Genomic DNA, 18,043 nt, shown 5'->3' with positions numbered 1-18,043 from the left:
AAGGGAAATGTGTCCCTATGCAACAAAGGATTTAAAGGGATATTTCAGGGTTTTTTTTAAGTGGGGTTGTATGAGTTTTTTGCCACTATTAAGTGTTGTGTCTGCACATAGTGCAAAAACAAATGGGCTTTCTGGTGGCACAGTGAAGTGCAGAAAAAAAATCCCAGTAGAGCGTATCCCTAACTTATGACTTGTGTTAAAATAAATTATTCGGGCGGAGTTGCAAGAGGCTGCTAGGAGCATTTTTTGTATTTTATATGCAGCACATTTTCTTTTTCTTTTTGTATCAAATAGTAGCATTTGACATTTTTAAGTCTGCAAGGATTCAAGCCAAGAGGATTTAAATGTTACCTCTTAAAGTGAAAACATATAAACAGGAATATAACATCTTACTTCAGTGATAGAATTAAAGTAGATCTAATTTCAGGAGATAGAAGGGTTAATAAATGCTGACATACTTAATGCCCTCCCTGTAAAAGTTAGTGTCCTAGTTTGGCCACCCCAGTCAGAAAAGTCAGGTTCTGCCCCTATACTGGCCATGCTGTACCTCCAAAAACTCAAAACCATGATGCCTGATGCAGTCATAATTTTGACTAATTTGATGCAGAACATTTTAAATGATATGAGTTTTTAAAACTAAATTCTGGTTCTTTTTTCTGATTTTTTTTTTTAGTATGAATTCAAGGCCAAGAACATCAAGAAGAAGAAGGTCAGCATCGTGGTGTCTGTGGACGGGGTCAAGATTATGCTAAGGAAGAAGCAGAAAGTAAGTCATAACTTAAAAACGTATAGAACCACTTTTTCCTTCATTAAAAAACGTGAAAGTAGCGTCTGTTTATGTCCAGTTTTTGCATATCAGTTATAAAACATGTGCATAACTTTCTGGCCTTAATCTACTTCAGCTGCGCTTGATCACATTCATCTTTTTTTCCACTCAGAGAAAAGAGTGGACATGGGATGAGAGCAAGATGATGATCATGCAAGATCCCATCTACAGGTCAGTCACGCCTCTTCTCAGACCTTTGACTATGAAGTTTATTAACACTGTGGCTTTGTGCACTCCAGGGATTAAACTGCCTGATGTTTTCCAGTCTGTTCATTGCACTCTGCATATTCGTGTTAGCTTTTACTGGAGTAATTACTGTGGGTGTACTCCATGCTACATACTATATGTGTCTCAGTGGAAATTAGACCCTTTAACTCAGCCTCAGTGGAAAGAGCTGATGCTTGCTTTATAGGCCATCCCACGTACTTTGCCATGCAGGACTTATGTGCTTTAATGTAGTATACTGTCTGTGCCAAATTCATTTACAGTCATAAGGCAGAATAATGAATAATCCATAACCTGTTCGTGGTGTTAGTTGAGCATATGTTAGTGTACTTTCGTGTATGTAATTTTTTTCAGGTGATGCATATAGTTTCAATTGCTTGTTTTTACAAAGTAGCTCTGATTATAGGCCCAAAATCCATCTATTAGCCTCAGCTCCCCTCCGACTTCACTGTTATTGTGATGCTAATTCTCAACGGGCCTGTGAGGCTGTCAGTCAGTGCTTGACAGCTCATAGCAATTAAAACCTAAAGTGTCAAAATGATACAACCTGCCAGCTGAAGAGCAGGGCAGAAAAGGTAGGAGCATTGTAAAATGTAATTATTTTTGGTGAGGAAGATTCTGAAACAACCGAATATCAGGTGCTTTTTGGGGGTTTCAAAAAACATTTACAGCACACAATAATACCTCATTATGGCCTCATTCAGAGATTTAAAGAAGTGGGTTGCTGCTTAAGTGACATTAAACATCCAACCTGTATGTGTGTGTGTAAATTATGTATTAACACTTAGCAAAGCCACATCCCATTAAAGAACCATGTTTGCTAAATACATGTGTCCTTGCTGATGTTTCTGAGGGCACGGCTATGGATGTGTTGTGTTGTGTCAGGGTTCCTGAAAAGGACAGAAAATGTGTACAGTAATACAGAAAGAGTATTAAGTAAAGCAGTGACATCTGATTTTATAAAATATCCTGCAGTGAGTGTTCCTTTTTGAATTTTTTAATATCTGCATTATGTAAACTCATTCTCCCTAATTACTTTGTGTATCAGAGTAATCTGTCATTAAGGAAGAAATTATGTTGATCTTGTTTTTTTCTTTTTATGTTTGTTTTTCAACCTGTCACATTTTGCAGGATATTTTATGTGTCTCACGACTCCCAGGACCTAAAAATCTTCAGCTACATCGCAAGGGATGGGTCCAATAATTCCTTCAGATGTAACGTCTTCAAGTCAAAAAAGAAGGTAAAAAAACATCCACCCAAACACTTCCTCCATACACGGAAACTGAAAAGATTCTGAAAATTCTTCTGGAGCACTTGGCATATTTGTTTTGGTGTTTTTCCACCTCTGCATATATCTGCACTGGTCTACACTCTCCCCGTCAGACATCATTAAGGCAGTTAATCAGTGCAATGCCTCATCTTCACAGCCCCCCTGCTAACTGAGATCACTGCATGGATAATGAGGTCAGAACTGAGAGGCTGCAGTTTCTCTACATAGGCTAAATATTGTCTTTAAAGACAACTAGGTCATGTTGTGAACAGCTAAAAATGCCATTATATGGGACCTTTAAGCTAGGGTTAACAGCTACTGTGGCTCTGTTTGACAGTAAAATAATTATACTATCAGAACCTCATCAAATGTCCTAGCAGGGATATCTTTTATATCCTTTCCCCAGTCTCCATACTAAGCTAAGCTAACTATCTCTCTGCTGTAGCTTCATATTTAATGGTCCTACATCTCACTCAATTTCCCAAGATGTTAAACTATTCCCTCAACATTTAACTACTGATACAGAGCTGTTAAATATTAGATAACACTTTCCTGGGGAATAGGCTTCATGCTCAACTTCGCTGCTGCTCTTATGTTACATCACCCCTGAGATTTCTTGTTCAAATAAGTGATAATGAAACCGTCAGTTATCATACATACACTGAGAAACAAATTAGTGGGGACAAGAGATTTCAGCTTTACCCGCTTCATCTGCAGTATCGCTGCACTAGATTCCTAAGATTCAATCTCTTTAGACTTTGCTGCCGTCATTTATCCTTGATTTGAATCCCGAGACGAAGGCAGCAACCGAGCAGTTAAGTGCCTGCAGAACTCAAAGTGATGCATTACACTATTCTCGCCTGAGAGTTGTTTTGGTTCTCTGGTTTCAGTTGTATCTTTTTCTCAAGAACTAATTTCCTGCTTTTTGTTAGCTCAGTAAATCAATTTTGGGCTACAATTCAATTCCCAGTGTCTTTGATATCCATCAGCTTAGCCCTGCCGATCTTTAACCTGCAACTAATGCAGAATAGATGCACACCAAGACAACAGCACATAATGTAGCTCATTGCAGACACCTTCCCTCAGTCTAAGCTGTGTTGCAGCAGTTGTTACAAGTGGCTGCTGTCTTGGCTCAGACATCTGGTATTGTCAGCCAGCTGTAATGAGAAATGTTCCATAGAAGTGATATTATTAGTCTCTGAGCCGGGGGTGTTCAACTGTTTGCCAAGGATGACTGAGAGCGTGCATGTTTTCAGTCTATCTACAGCAGCTGATTTCACTGATTAACTCGTCTTAACGCAGACACAAGTTCCATACTTAATGAATAGCTCTCCTCCAAACATCAAACTTCTATCTCAAACTGTGTGCGTGTTTCTCTCCTTCCCCTGTCAGACTCAGGCCATGCGTATTGTACGGACAGTAGGCCAGGCCTTTGAAGTGTGCCATAAGCTCAGTCTGGAGCATGCAGAGCAGGATGCTGATGGACAGGCGGACGGAGAGAGTGACAAGTCTACAGAGGAATCCAGCAGTAATGGTGAGGCCTGCCAAAAAAGCTTTACTGCATCTCCTCTCTGAGGACATCAAATCTACAGAAAGAAAAATACACATTTTGGTTATTTTACTGTAGCAGATTTTTCACAACTATGAAGAATCAAACAAAACAAAACGATGGTGCTTATGAATATAAATTATTTCACTTTGTTTGCTTATTGTCTTGTGAGCTAGAGTCTGTTTGTACAGTTAAGTTTCTGTTTATGAATGTTCAAACACCTGCTGCTTTTCTGTGCCTCCCAGCTGTTACAGAGCCTACAACTCTTTGTGGACCAAACAGAGCTTAAATAACACAAAGCTAGATATAAACATTCTTCTCCTGTGGGAATGTCGAGTGAAATTATGCATCGCATATACTCAGCTTTGTTCTAAGTTAAAGGGATAGTTAGTTTTTTTAAGTGGGGTTGTGTGAGGTAATTGTCAATGGTAAGCGTATTAGCCACAGCTCAAATCACAACTGGTCAGCGCTGCAGGCGGCATGCTAACAGGCTGATAATTAGAGAGCAGAGCTGATGCTGATGGAAAACTCTACTGAAGGAAAGTCATGAGACCAACAGTCATACGGGCAGTGGTGGAGCCAGTCAGTTTTGACCTTATTTTTATAAAATCATTTTTAAAAATGTTACTTTTTTTTTTTACATTTCTAATGTTAACATTAAAAATGTAACTTGACAGAGTATCAACATTTAAATCTGCTGAACTGAACTCTTTAAGGACTGAATGAAGATGATTGTCCAAAGTCAAAGCATCAACAAAAACAATATTCAAATGCAAAGAAACTACTGAATCTGCAATTTGTTGAAACACAACAACACAATAGCTGATTTCAATATAAGTAATGCCTCTGACATGACAGATAGCCAATCATGTTTAAGAATTTCAGGGTGGCCACAGGGGTGGCCAATCAGTTTTCAGAGGTTGCCATGGCCACCCCTTGGCTCCGTCACTGCATACGGGTTAAGGGCACCATGAATGTCCATATAACATTTTATGGCAATCCATCCATTGTTTAATATTTCACACTTTAATGAAGTGCTGTAGACATGAACTGTTCAGATGGACATTTGTATGCGTTTGAACTACATAAATCAATAATATTCAATAGGTTGACCTCATGTGGAGCGCTTTTAATACTTTTTTAAAGAGAATTTTAAATGAAGGAGGCCTCTGTGTGATGTTACAGTTGACACATAATGTTTTAAAAATGTGTTGTCACAAGTGGCTTCTGATTTGTAAAGAAAACTGTATATTATATGCATATTTTAGTTTGGAGAGTGTTTCTGTTGAAAATGCACCATGTATGAACACTCATTGGTCATTTTGTTCTCATAATGACTGTCTCCCTCCTTGAGAAAGCATGACATTGTATGATTAGTCTCATTACACACCTATGTGCAGCCAAACTGAAACCATGAACCCTCTCTAACATTTCAAATCAACACAACGACCAAACAGCAATAACACAGATGTCCGGTTGCGCTGGAATGTAAACAGATTTCAGGGACAACATGATGCTAATCTTGATTTGAGTGTTCTCAGCCTCATGCTGCCAGCATTTCATGTCATGCAGACGATAACGTGTGGAAGAGATCTCTGTGATTATGACTTCACTGTCATCGGACAAGAGAAGAAGATAATTGCTGGTGTTGTCAGTAATGACTGTAATTTGACTACAGCTTATGTGATGTCAAAGAGGGTAAAACACTGTGTACAGGCCTCCATTAGAAAATATATTAAGAGCTTGGTTCTCTCAATGGAGAAAACAATATTTATATTGGTGTGTTAATGTTTTTTATTCTCTAATTTAACTTCTAGGGTTCTCTTTACTTATTTGAGGATATTCTGGACACAACAAAAGACAGCACAACCGTTCTGCAAAAGCAAAAAGGACATAAGTGACCTAACTTTAACCCCAGAGATGTGATGGCACAGTTTTACTGATTGTTTTGCATATGACTTTGCAGGCCGTAAACTGACAGGAGCAGAACAAGTGGAAGAAGAGGAGGAGAGCAAAAATGAAGGAAAGCAAGGAGGAGAAGATCCTTCAGTTGGCACATCACTGTGTGAGAAAGCAGTCAGCGAAATCCTGCAGAGCCTGGCCGAACTGAACGTGGTCAAACCTGGACAGACTATTATAGTAAGATAATGCAGGAAACACACACACACACACACACATACAGCAACTCTTGGACATTTTAATTCTTAGGGCTTGTAGGTCCCTGTGGGATACACTGTATCGTGGTATATTTGAGTTCTCTACAATTCAGCTTTAAAACTGAAAATTTGCATTTTATGTTGATTTTGGCATCCCCCTGTGGAGATAGGGGGTAGGTTGAATTGACGTGTTTGCATAGACCACAGTTCTACAACCACTAGAGATGTTAACTGTACAAAAAAAATGTCAGTTCCCTTCAGTTCTCAGGTCTGGGTTCGGTACATTTTCAGTACGGTAAGGAAAACTAACCAAACACATACAATTTATTTTCCTCTTTTAGGACCTGAAATAATTTTCACACATTGCTCAGATTTCCTTTTTTAATAACATTTCAAATTAAACGTAACACGACATTACGAGTAATTGTTACTTGTATTTTGACCTCCTTTTTCAAGTAGCCTCAGCTTTTTCTCCTACTACTCTGCTGTCTGCATGTCGGAGCTTCCCAGGGTTGGTTTGACACACAAAAGCAGACACAAAAGAACAGCATGCACCACTGTTTACTACACTGGATGGCAGCCACCCAACTGAAATTGGGTTTTCAGGATGAAGACTTGATGACAGTGCTCCTGAGTAGCGCCCAATTTCAGTTTGGTTTTCTAAGGCCCCACAAGAGGCTTGGTATGTAATTTTTTTCCTGAGAGATGAAGCAATACACTCAATCAATGAGGGCACTCTCCACTCATGCAGCCCCTCCCACTCCTGACTGACACACATAATGATCACGTAACCACTGTTTGAGTTCACAGTAGAAAACTGATTACAGGTAAAGAAAACAAAACAGAAAGAGAATTAAAACGCAGGGTGTTTTGAGGTGATTTGCCATAAAGTCACTGGTACACATCTGCATCAAACCAAAAGGGTTCAGTATGAGAATGTGTATCTTTATGCCCCTAACTACCTGTAAGAAATACTTTGAGAAATGCTGTCAGAACTATTATTTCCATCCTTTTACTGGGAAGATAAACAGTTTTTCAAAATTATAAACATAATTGCGTTTTCTGACACATTATTAAAGTATTTTAGCCAAACACATTGATATTTTTAACCAAATATCACTGTTGAAATCCCGCTTGGTACTTGCCAAGATATGTTTTCACTACCTCAGCATCCCTTTAAGCGGCTGTGTCCTCGTCTGCCCACTGGACTGTAAAACCTTACATCAGCAGAATGTAAAGGCAGTCTCAAACAAACAAACTCTGATTATGAACAACACATTCTTATGATAGTTTCTTTTTAATGGATGCTCTCCTATATCAATGATATTAACTGCAGACAGACAGATTAATTTGTTCCAGGTTTCTTTGCTCCAGACCTCTGTGGCCTTGTAGCTGCAGGACTGTGACTCTGCTTTGATTTATTGCTTTGGCTTTAGTCTTGTTTTGATGCTATTATCCAAGCAATCGGCTGCCAAATGGCTCATTGAACTTAGAAAGCATAGTAAAGTGCTTTGTCATCGACTGCAGTACCTGACTAGATCACCGAGTGCGGCTCTCTTTAGCTGGCAACAGATTCTGGAGGTGTAAATTCACCTGTGCACTCCTGCCCGATGTTAAGAGGAGACAATTTTGTGCCTCTGCTTTTGAGATTTGTCAGACTTTAAATCCATATGTAGTCAAGAAATGGTTATTATCATTCAAGACTGTTTGACTGTGCAAACACTCGGGCTGTGTTGTGTCATGATGTGTTCATTTGGATTTGTCACCAAAGCGAGTGTGGGAGATGCAGCTTTTATGAGGCTGCTAAAAGAGAGAGAGAGAGGGGGGGGGGGAGACAAAGATAGGAACAGAGAGAAGGAGAGAGAGTGGGATTGGATTGGGGGAACTTGGATATTCCTACTGGCTGTGAAAAGGGGGACACCTAATCCCAAAAACCCCAGTCTGTTCTCTTTGATTTTCTGAGAAACGCCAGCATAATCCCATTGAAGGGTTCATGAACATCTGCTCCACTGAGATAAGAGAAGAAATGAGGGAAGGAAAAAATAAGAGTGAAACAGAGAGAGATGAAGTGAGGAGTAATAAGAGAAATGAGGATAATGTGTACAAAAAGAAAGTAACCACATATGAAGCTGAGTGTATTGAAAAACAGAAACACCTTTCAACCATGTGAGGGGTTGGACCAACCTGATTTTAGACACCACAGCTGGAGCTGCTTCTAATGGCTGCTTTCATCATTAGTTGAAGACCTTGAAAGCTCATTTCACACTTATTTCACTGCCAAAGTCAAAACATGTTATTTTTTTCATGGCTTCTGTTTTTGCCCTTATCTTTCCCCTAAAGGGAGTGTGTGCTTTGTTTAAATAATTTAAGTCATATAATTGTGAGCACCAAACAGAATTAAAGGCACTGTAAGGAACTTTCATGTTCTGTTGATTCTGGTGACCTCTTTTAAGTAGTGTTTTGACAGTACTGTAGACTATATTTCCCATGAGTACCATATCCACTGTCATAAAGGTGCAGCTCTTTCTAAAGCATGTGTATGTTGCTGAAGTTTATAGTACTACTTAAAATGATTAACTGTAAAGTAACAGCAACACAACTTTGTAAACTCTGATGTGTTACCATTAGTTAGCCTACACAAGGTGATCAGATGTACTGGTTTAACATTAGCTATCACAGACCCGGTGTCATGATGTTTTCTGCAGTGTTCCAATAAATGTCTGAAAAATGTCAATATGGACATGTTTGAGCTCTTTAGTCCTCAAAGAGCAGTGAAGCTTACACACACACACACACACACACACACACACACACACACACACACACACACACACAAACACACACACACACACACACACACACACAAAAAGGTCTTTACAGCGTTTACAGCCTGGTACAAAAAATGAGTGTACACTGGATAGCTTTTTTCTCCATTGGCGCACACTGTACAGGCGTGATTTTTTTCAGAACGTGGCAATTTTGAAGATATGATATATAAGATTACAAGTTTTCCATTATAAGAGGCACAGCTGACTTGATTGACAGGCGGGAACACTGTAGCTGTTGGCTAGGAGACTCAAAGCCCGCCTCTTTACCTCACACTATTTAGGAATTGTTTTTACCTTTTCTTCTGGATTCAGTTTAATTGTTACTTGCTTTTTGGTTTTTGAATCTTTTCCTCAGTTATCCTAAATATTAGCTTATTGAAAACTATTTCAATAAGTTTAAACTTGAAAGATCATTATTTTATTGGTTACAGCATAAAAATAATGATCTAATCACACCAGTCGCCCACAGCCCACAGATGTCATCTCATTTTGATTGAACTGTAGGAAAATCCTGATTGGTGCTTGTAGATATATGTCACTGTTTTTGAAATAAGCCCCACCCACTTCAAAAGAGGTCAAAAGGTCTTGAACAGAAACATAAAAACAAAAATCTTCTGTGGTTTGTTCATCTCTGGACTCTTGGTAGTGCACTCTCTTTTTCTCTACCTCTTAACATCCTCTTTATTCTCTTCTCTTCTGAAGTCCTTACTCAGAGTACCGAGCTCAGACAGGTAACATGCGGTGTTTTCCTTTGGGGCCTCTCATGGGAGATTGTATTCACTGAAACTATGCTATATTGTGCAAGAACAGGCATTCAGGACAATAGAGTCACCTTTTACAAGTCAGTATGTCATTACATTTTTTTATCCTCTTATTTTAAAACAGTATAGTTGGTTAGTGTTGTTTCAAAGAACTTATTTGATAATAAAAAATGTTTTGAGTGAGGCTGATGATGTTCAGAGGGTGGAGGCCCCTCACACCAAGATGCATTCCAGTCTTTTACAGTGTGCAGCTACTCCCTCTAGTGGTGTGATCTTTGAGTTACAATAACCTGTATTCCACTAAACAAAATATATCTATTTTTCCTGACAGCAACAGCTATTTTTGTAATAATACATACAAACATACATTTAGTTTTCTATATGTGACATTTTTTGCGATCACATCCAGGGAGGAATGAGACTGAGGAAGGTGATTAGAAGCAGAGGAAGAGAGCATGTGGTGTGGTAATGAGTTCAGAGATTATTCCAGCTCTAGTGAGGAGTGACGCTGGGGCTCCGGGGTGCCCCCGTTGAGTGGGTCACAGCCCAAGTCTCAGGGACTGAGTGGTTTCTGTCCTACTGATTGTTAATTAGGTTCATCTTTGGTGTCCCAGCCCTGAAAGAAGCTCCTTATTTGTGGCAAAGTTTTGCACTCTATTTCCTTGGGTCAAACTTTGAGCTTCGTGTTAACTTTTGTGGGTACAAAACATTGTTTTCACTTCCTTTTTCCTCTCACAACTTAAACGTATTCTTTGCTATTTTTGTCTCCGGTCAGGATTTAGATCGAAGGTCACTCTTCACTGTGACATCTCAAGGCGTTTCTCCCAGCAGCCCTTGCTCTCCATCTCTCACCCCGCTGGCATCGCAGCACTACCTGCAGCTTCTTCAGCAGCAGCTGCAGCAACAACAGCAGCACACACAGGTGGCTGTTGCACAGGTGAGAAACAGACACATGCACACACACAGTGAGGAGGTTATGGGTATAAAAGCTATGAAGAAGAACTTTCAGATTGTGTCAGAAAGGTAACTCTAACTGCTTTGCTGAGTTTGTCCTGACATGAAGAAAATGTGTTCATTGTAAAAAAAAAAAAAAAATCCAACTTGTTATTTTTTTAATTTAACATTCAAATGTTTAACTCACAGTGAATCATTGCAGTGGGAAATGTCAAAAGCAATTTCTACAGAGTGCTGTCAATCACTTCATCTGACTCCTACCCTGCAGCAGCAATTTCAGTCATTAGAAATAATAAATAGAACCAGTCAGTGTTGTCACTGATAGCCTTTTTTTTTAGGTCACATGAGAGATCAGTATTTATTTAAGTCTGTTTCATATCACGTTAAAAACTCCGCACAGGAGTGTTCTGTTGAAACTGTAAAAATAAGTTTATGTTTGATTTTCGTCTATGAGTTGGACTTTTCTGTCACTGGATTTTTGTACAAAATATGAAACAGTTAAAATAAATGCTTGTGATCCTTTCCATCATCAAAATCTGACAGATTAGGATGTCTTGTTTTGTCAATCAATCTTGATTTATATAGCACCAATTCACAACAAATGTTATCTCAAGACTCTTTACAAACAGAGCTGGTCTAGACCGTACTCTGTTATATTATTAACTAAGACCCAACATCAAGACAGGATAAGATCCAGTCCCATCTTACAGACAGGACTCAGCCTGATCTCATCTTAATCCACCATGAGCAGAGCACTTTGCAGCATTTAGCAAGTCACAAACTTCTTTTAACAGGCAGAATCCTTGAGCAGAACCAGACTCATGTTAGTCAGACATCTACTGAGACCAAGTTGGAAAGAGGGAAAGAGGAGATGAAAAGAGAGAGAGAGTCAATAGTTGTGAGATGGATAGTAGTAGTTGTAGCAACTGGAGTCTGGAACATCCACAGCAGCAGGCCGTCTACGGCAGCGAATCAGAGGAACCTACGAGACAAGGGAGCTCAGGGACTCCAGAAAGGTGTATGGTTAGTAACTTTAATGGGACAGTGGATCCCAGTGTGTCAGTTCCCCGGCAGTCTAAGCCTATTGCAGCATAACTAAGAGCTGGTCCAAGCCTGAGCCAGCTTTAACTATAAGCTTTATCAAAAAGGAAAGTTTTAAGTCTACTCTTAAAAGTAGAGCAGGTGTCTGCCTCCAGGAGCCTGACTGGTAGATGATTCCAAAGGAGAGGTGCCTGATAACAATGAAGCCTGGCAAATAAAAATCATTAAATCATCATCAGAACCAGGACAAGAGTCAATAACAGAGATATATGTGTCATGTTCCTCATATCTGTTCATTGATACCTAATGTCTCTGTGGTTATTTTTCCATAAGTCGACTGACCATCTCATTGTTTCAGCTCAGTTTAAATGGCTCATATTGGTTAGTTTTATGAGATGAGATTCTCATTTCTCAGAGTCTTTGCTTCCATTTGAATTGTCCATTAAGCAATAAATTTCAAACCACTGTCTGAGAGGCAGTGCTAATAATCAATACAATGTATATGAAATAAATGAAGCCAGCAGCATGGACTGATTATTATTCCAGTGTATCAGCCAGGCATCACTGTGATCATCCAGTGATCCAGGCTTCAATTGTTAATTTACTTTGTTTAGTATGATGTGAATTATAAACTACTTATTTGGCTGTGCTGTTTGTCTTGACCAGTATTTTCCCACTAGGGGGCAGCACCAGCACAGTAATAGAAAGGCAGTCAGTGCCGTTAAATAGAATTCAAGCAGGGCTTAAATTAAGATGCACATTTGTAATTATGCACCTCATGAGTTTACTATCACACATCCTATTTGTAGCAACACCTCGGGATGTGTGTATTTGCAAACGTATGTTGACTGTATATTTTAGTATGTGGTTGATTGTAGCAATGGGAAAGAATGTACATTTGGGAGTTGATGTTCTACCTCAAAGTTCATCCCATCATACTCCTAGTCTCAGTCTTGTGATTGTAGATACTAAAATTTTGGTTTCATCCTTCTTATATCATAAAAAAATGTAATGATAGTGACGTGGAAATGGGTGGAATTAAGTGCTGAAGCAGGAGACAGTAATTTGTCGAGCAAACATTTTTAATTATGTTCCATGTAGGGAAATCCGAATTGTCAAATGTTACACAAACACACCTTGTGACAGATTGACCTTGTCCTTTGTGTCCACTCCAGGTGCAGCTGCTGAAGGATCAGATGGCAGCAGAGACAGCCGCCCGCATGGAGGCCCAGGCCCGCGTCCACCAGCTGCTGCTGCAGAACAGGGACCTGCTGCAGCACCTGGCCCTGCTGGTGCAGCAGCTAAAAGAGCTGGAGGCCCACTCCCCGAACCCCTCACGGCCACAACGGGAGCCTCTAGCTAACGGACACAGTAAGTGACTCCAGAGGTGACCGCTAGGAACGGTGTAATCCCTTAGATAGACTTGTGTCAGGTCAGGTTCTTTCATGCTCTGCAGTTCTTGTCATTGCTCACCAGCTTGTTGACGAGGAGATGGTTTAATCAGCCATGACACAAACGGTGATCCCTCGCTGGCTTCCTGCCTGCAAACATTGTCTGTCGTGTTTGATGGGCAGAAGCACAGCTGTCAGTGTTTGAACCTCGCTCTGCAGGTGATCACTGGGGCTTTTCCCTTAACGCCACCTGGATGTCCCTTTAATGAAGCATCTTGCTTTTATCTCCAAAGAGAAGAAAAACGGTGTCTGCCAGGTGCAAACACAACTGTTTTAAAATCTGCTTTTATGTCCAAGATGTTTTGATCAAAGAATCAAAGGAAGCCATGTAAGGCTAGTTTATTTATATCACACCTTTTCAGATAAAAAGAACATAAAAGTACTGAAAAGGGCATTGAATACTTCAAAGAAAACATCAAATATTTAAAAGACAATAAAAACAAACAATCAAAATACATTTCTTCAAAGAAAAATAGAAGCCAGAGTGGAAGCAGAATGTCAACTTCAGGTTTTTTTCAATCCCTTTAAGCCCTGAGTGAAATAAGCTGACAGTTTTAGAGGACCACAGGTACTGAGGAAGCTTGTGCCACATGTGAGGAGGAGCACTGAAACTTTATGCTGCTCCAACTTTCTATACTGCAGTCACAGACAACAGGCCGCAACACACACTGAGTTATCACTGTATGTATCACAACATGTGCAAGGAGGTGCTTAAAGCAAACTATACCTGAGGCTAATGCTAATGTTGTTAATTTGGTGGGTATTTGGTAACATTGTGCAAAATTAAACCCCATAACTTGGTAAAGGGACTGAGATTCACTTAAGATGTTGTCATCTATCAGCCTTTGGCTTCAGTTTGTTCCTTTTTTGGACATTGTTGGTTTTTTTTGTTTGTGAATTTGTATTGTTTGAAACAAACCCCTGTGAACATATCACTTTGTGGTATTTGTATTTTTTTTAAGTCATGTTTTGGGCATTTTTCCCTTTATTGGATGGAAAAGCTGGAAAGAGACTGGAAATGTGTGGAGTAGAGAGAGGGGGAAGACATGCAGTAAATAGTAGAGGCTGGGAGTTGAACCTACAACCACTGCGATGAGGATGAAAGCCTTCGTATATGGGGCGCTCACTCAGACTGCTAGTCCAATGACGCCCATATATTTGTATTTTATAAGATGACTATTCACACAAACTGTAGACTTTGGTTCTTTTGACATTAATGACCAAAGTAAATATTCATTCATTCATCTCTGAAACCATGAATGTCCAATCATAAATTTTACACATGCACCCAATCATTTTTGTAGATGAGTCTGGCAGTATAGGCTCATACATGCAGTTTAATTTCAGAGATTTCCCACAAATTCTACATTAAGAGGATTTAACATTTAGTTCTTGTTTATACCTTCTGATAGTTGTTAATTCAGCTGTATGTGTATTACTGAGGTCATAGTTTACAATTCTGACATCCTGAATAGAACTGTGTTTCCTATAATCTCACCCTACCTCACCCCTTTCCTCTTAATACCTTACACCTAATGTAACACAGTCCACTAGGTCAACTACACTACACCTTAAAACCTCAATAAGACACATATAGGACAATACACAGAGCACTGTCAGTCATCAGAGCAGAACAATATCACTCCTTATGTAAGTATCATTTTATGGCTGAGCTTTGACATTAGCTTTTACAGGTTTACACAAGCTCTATCTGGATATAAAAATGTATTTTCAGCTTTAGTTGTGTAGATTACAGAACAGAATAGGATTATTGATCTCACTTTGAAATGATTGTGCACTCTAACAAAGGCTTTATAATTATATGGAGGGCCTCACATTGTGTTAAACAGCATGCTCACTCTGCATAACACAATGTGTGTAATCAACATATTTTCCCAAAACAATAGCCTCTCTATGCTGAACTAATAAGAGATTATATCATCACAGCAGATTTAAAACCATTCTGTCACATTATCTCACACTCTCAGACTCTGGGAGAGTTTGAAAGTTGTTAACAATTTTTATTTTGGAAAAAAACACACACCCTCACACACACAGAATTACACACCTTTCTCCCACAGGAGGGTTTTTGGAGGAGGAATTTATTTATGGAAGCTAAAAAACAGTCCGTCTGCCAAATATCAATGGAAAAGCACACACACACACACACACACTGAACAGAGCTGTGTGAGTGTGCGCATACTCTGTGAGCATAAAGGCATTTTTCTGTGTGTGTCTGAAAATATCATGTCATGTTTTGTGCTTGAATTAATCATGTTAGTCCCTCTGATAGAAAATGCTAATCTAGCTAATCTCAAACATGGCTGGACTAAGTGTCTACTGGAATCCTGCCAGCTGCTCTGTTCAGTAATGAGAGTCAGCACTTACAGAGATATTCCTCAAAGGAAGAAAAAAGCCAACAAGTTAGCACTAGATAAATCTTCTCCATATCATAACTTGTTTTTAATTTGGCATTTTATTGATCTCTCCTCCCTCCAGGTGATCAGCAGTCGTCCAGCAGCCCTGTTTCCACCTCAGCAAAGTCTCTGTCCCTGAATCTGAAGAATCTCTACAGCCAGAACCTGGACCTGCTCATCACCTCCACCCCTGCATGGCCCCTCCAAATGTCCCCCCTCTCCCCGTCCCAGGTGGACAGTGCAGAGTCCTACCTGAACCTGCTGAACCTGGAGAACAGCACCAAACCGGACGCTTCGGTTAACGGGGACCTGGATCCCTTCATCAGGGCCAACGTGACAGCGGAGAACAAGGAGAGCTCGGGCAGCGAGATCGTCCCGTACACACTGAGGAACTCTGCCAACCTGGATGAAAAGTAAGACAGCTGTACTTCTGTTTGTTACAAAGAGAGACAACGATGTTTGTTAGAAATGCACCAAAACGTTAGAGCCAATATACATTAAAGGAATAGTTCAACATTTTGAAAAATATATATTCTTGCCTTCTGGCAGAGGAATTTGACATGTTCCTGTAAAATAAAGGGTTTACAGGAAGGGCTTTCTCTGTTGGCTGTCTAGAAGATCCAGGTAAATTAGGATTAATTTTTTGGCGCAATCCCCAACTAATCTGCTTCTACAGATAGAAGGGACCCCTTCCCCAATTGCCTAATCAAGTCCATCTTATGCATCCATTATTAGCTATACAAAATAATTTCACAATTTCACATTGAAACAATTTCAAATTAATTGATGTTGTCTCTCCCGTTATTCATTTGTAGAGGCTTCTTCCCTTTCGGGTTATCATGCTTCGTTTTTGACCTTTTATATTATTGAATTGTTATTTTAACTGGGTTTTGTAAGCATTTCCACAAAGCAGAATTAGAGATTTTCCAAAGCAACTAACGTCAATGTCACTTAAACAGGAATTTAAATTCAGAGTTGCCAACTAGTCTAAAGGTTAGGAAAACAATCAGAAAACAGTCCAAACTGAGCATAATTTATTTACATGGCTAAACACAGGAGTCTGCAGGTAAGTGATGTCAAATGAGTTTGCTGAATGTGGCAGTAGCAGAGCTAGCACTACCACCAGCAGGCTTGGGTCCTCCTTGCAGGTTAATGTCCACATACCTGTGCTACACATTGTTTCAGTTGATGGGTCATATGCCAGTTCAACCAGACACAGGAGGTGTCCACATACAAGTCAATCTTAGATGTTGTCTGTCAATTGTGCTTGTTTACAACCGGATAGTAGAGCAGCATTTGGTTTACCTGACAAATCCATCCTGGTTCAAAACTCTGCTGCCCACATCCTCACCAGAACCCCCTCCATCAGCCACATCACACCTGTCCTGCAGCAAACTCCACTGGCTTCCCATTAAATACTGCATCATTTTAAAGATTCTGTTCCTCACTTTCAAGGCCATCAACAACCGAGCCCTTCATTACCTCATTGACCTCCTCCAAACAAAAATACCCACCCGTAGTCTCAGGTCCTCCTCTTCCATCCAACTCACCCTCCCACCTGCTCGCTTGACCACCATGGGGTCGAGAGCCTTCAGCCGCTCTGGAACTCTCTCCCCCTGGACGTACAAAATTCCACCTCTCCCACCACCTTCAAATCCCACCTAAAAACTCACCTTTTCCGCCAAGAATACTCACTCTGATCTGTCTCTTTGGGACTGGAATGACTTCCCCTCCCCTTTCATTTTTCTTGTATTGTATCTTTATTCTAATGGATTTATGTATCAATTTACTGTTGAGTGTTGCTTTTATTATTGCTATGTTGTAAGGTGACCTTGAGTGTCCAGAAAGCCGCCTATAAATAAAATGTATTATTATTATTATTATTATATCATTATGGCTGTAGTTAATAACCGGATTGACAGCCCCAGCTTGTGGCAGGTGGCTGTGTTAGACCTTAGACAGACTGCATGACCAACATTACAGGCCAATAATGATAAAATATTAATGACTCATTTAACCAGCTAGTGATTCTAGTGGCGACTAGGGAGGGTGATGACACTCCACTAAAAATGCACATCCCTATTGTGAGTGAGCTTCAGTAGTTCTAGTTTCCAACTGCTTCAAGTCTTTGTGCTAAGCTAAGCTAAATACCTCCTCTATATTTAATTTACACACATAAGGATGGCACTGATAACCTCACTTACCTCTCTGCCAGAGAGCAAATATTACCCCAAATGTTAAACTGATCCACTAATGTTCCTACATCTTCTTCATGTGGTACCAGTCTGTGTGTGTTCGAGGGTACCAGGCCTCACAGTGACAAGCGCACGCACACACACACACACACACACACACACACACACACACACACACACACACACACAGTGACACACACACCGTTAGTAGCTTTTAGTGTTATTAGCGTAGAATAGCTCAGCTCAGCAGAAACAGCCCCCAGCTGATGAGAGTGTGACGATAATCATGGGATTACAGAATGCAGTGAGAAAAAAATGAGTTTGGGGTTAGAAAAACAAAGAGCGGATCAGAGTTTGAAGAAGAAAGAGA

The 18,043-nt window shown here is 39.9% G+C and overlaps 1 protein-coding gene across 2 annotated transcripts in view; it reads left to right on the top strand.

Annotated features, from left to right (window-relative positions):
• si:dkey-34e4.1 (carboxyl-terminal PDZ ligand of neuronal nitric oxide synthase protein) overlaps positions 1 to 18,043 on the top strand; it is a 67,343-nt gene that overhangs the window by 34,975 nt on the left and 14,325 nt on the right. For both annotated transcript variants that reach the window (XM_034710347.1, XM_034710348.1), the window contains exons 3-10: positions 674 to 766; positions 939 to 997; positions 2,183 to 2,291; positions 3,714 to 3,855; positions 5,837 to 6,009; positions 10,391 to 10,552; positions 12,786 to 12,981; positions 15,561 to 15,891. In XM_034710347.1, coding sequence (XP_034566238.1) covers positions 674 to 766; positions 939 to 997; positions 2,183 to 2,291; positions 3,714 to 3,855; positions 5,837 to 6,009; positions 10,391 to 10,552; positions 12,786 to 12,981; positions 15,561 to 15,891 — 1,265 coding nt within the window. The remainder of the gene's footprint in view (positions 1 to 673; positions 767 to 938; positions 998 to 2,182; positions 2,292 to 3,713; positions 3,856 to 5,836; positions 6,010 to 10,390; positions 10,553 to 12,785; positions 12,982 to 15,560; positions 15,892 to 18,043) is intronic.

Source organism: Notolabrus celidotus, chromosome 19 (assembly GCF_009762535.1).
Source record: "Notolabrus celidotus isolate fNotCel1 chromosome 19, fNotCel1.pri, whole genome shotgun sequence".
NCBI classification, from domain to species: domain Eukaryota; kingdom Metazoa; phylum Chordata; class Actinopteri; order Labriformes; family Labridae; genus Notolabrus; species Notolabrus celidotus.
This window is presented reverse-complemented; position numbering and strand designations above follow the sequence as displayed.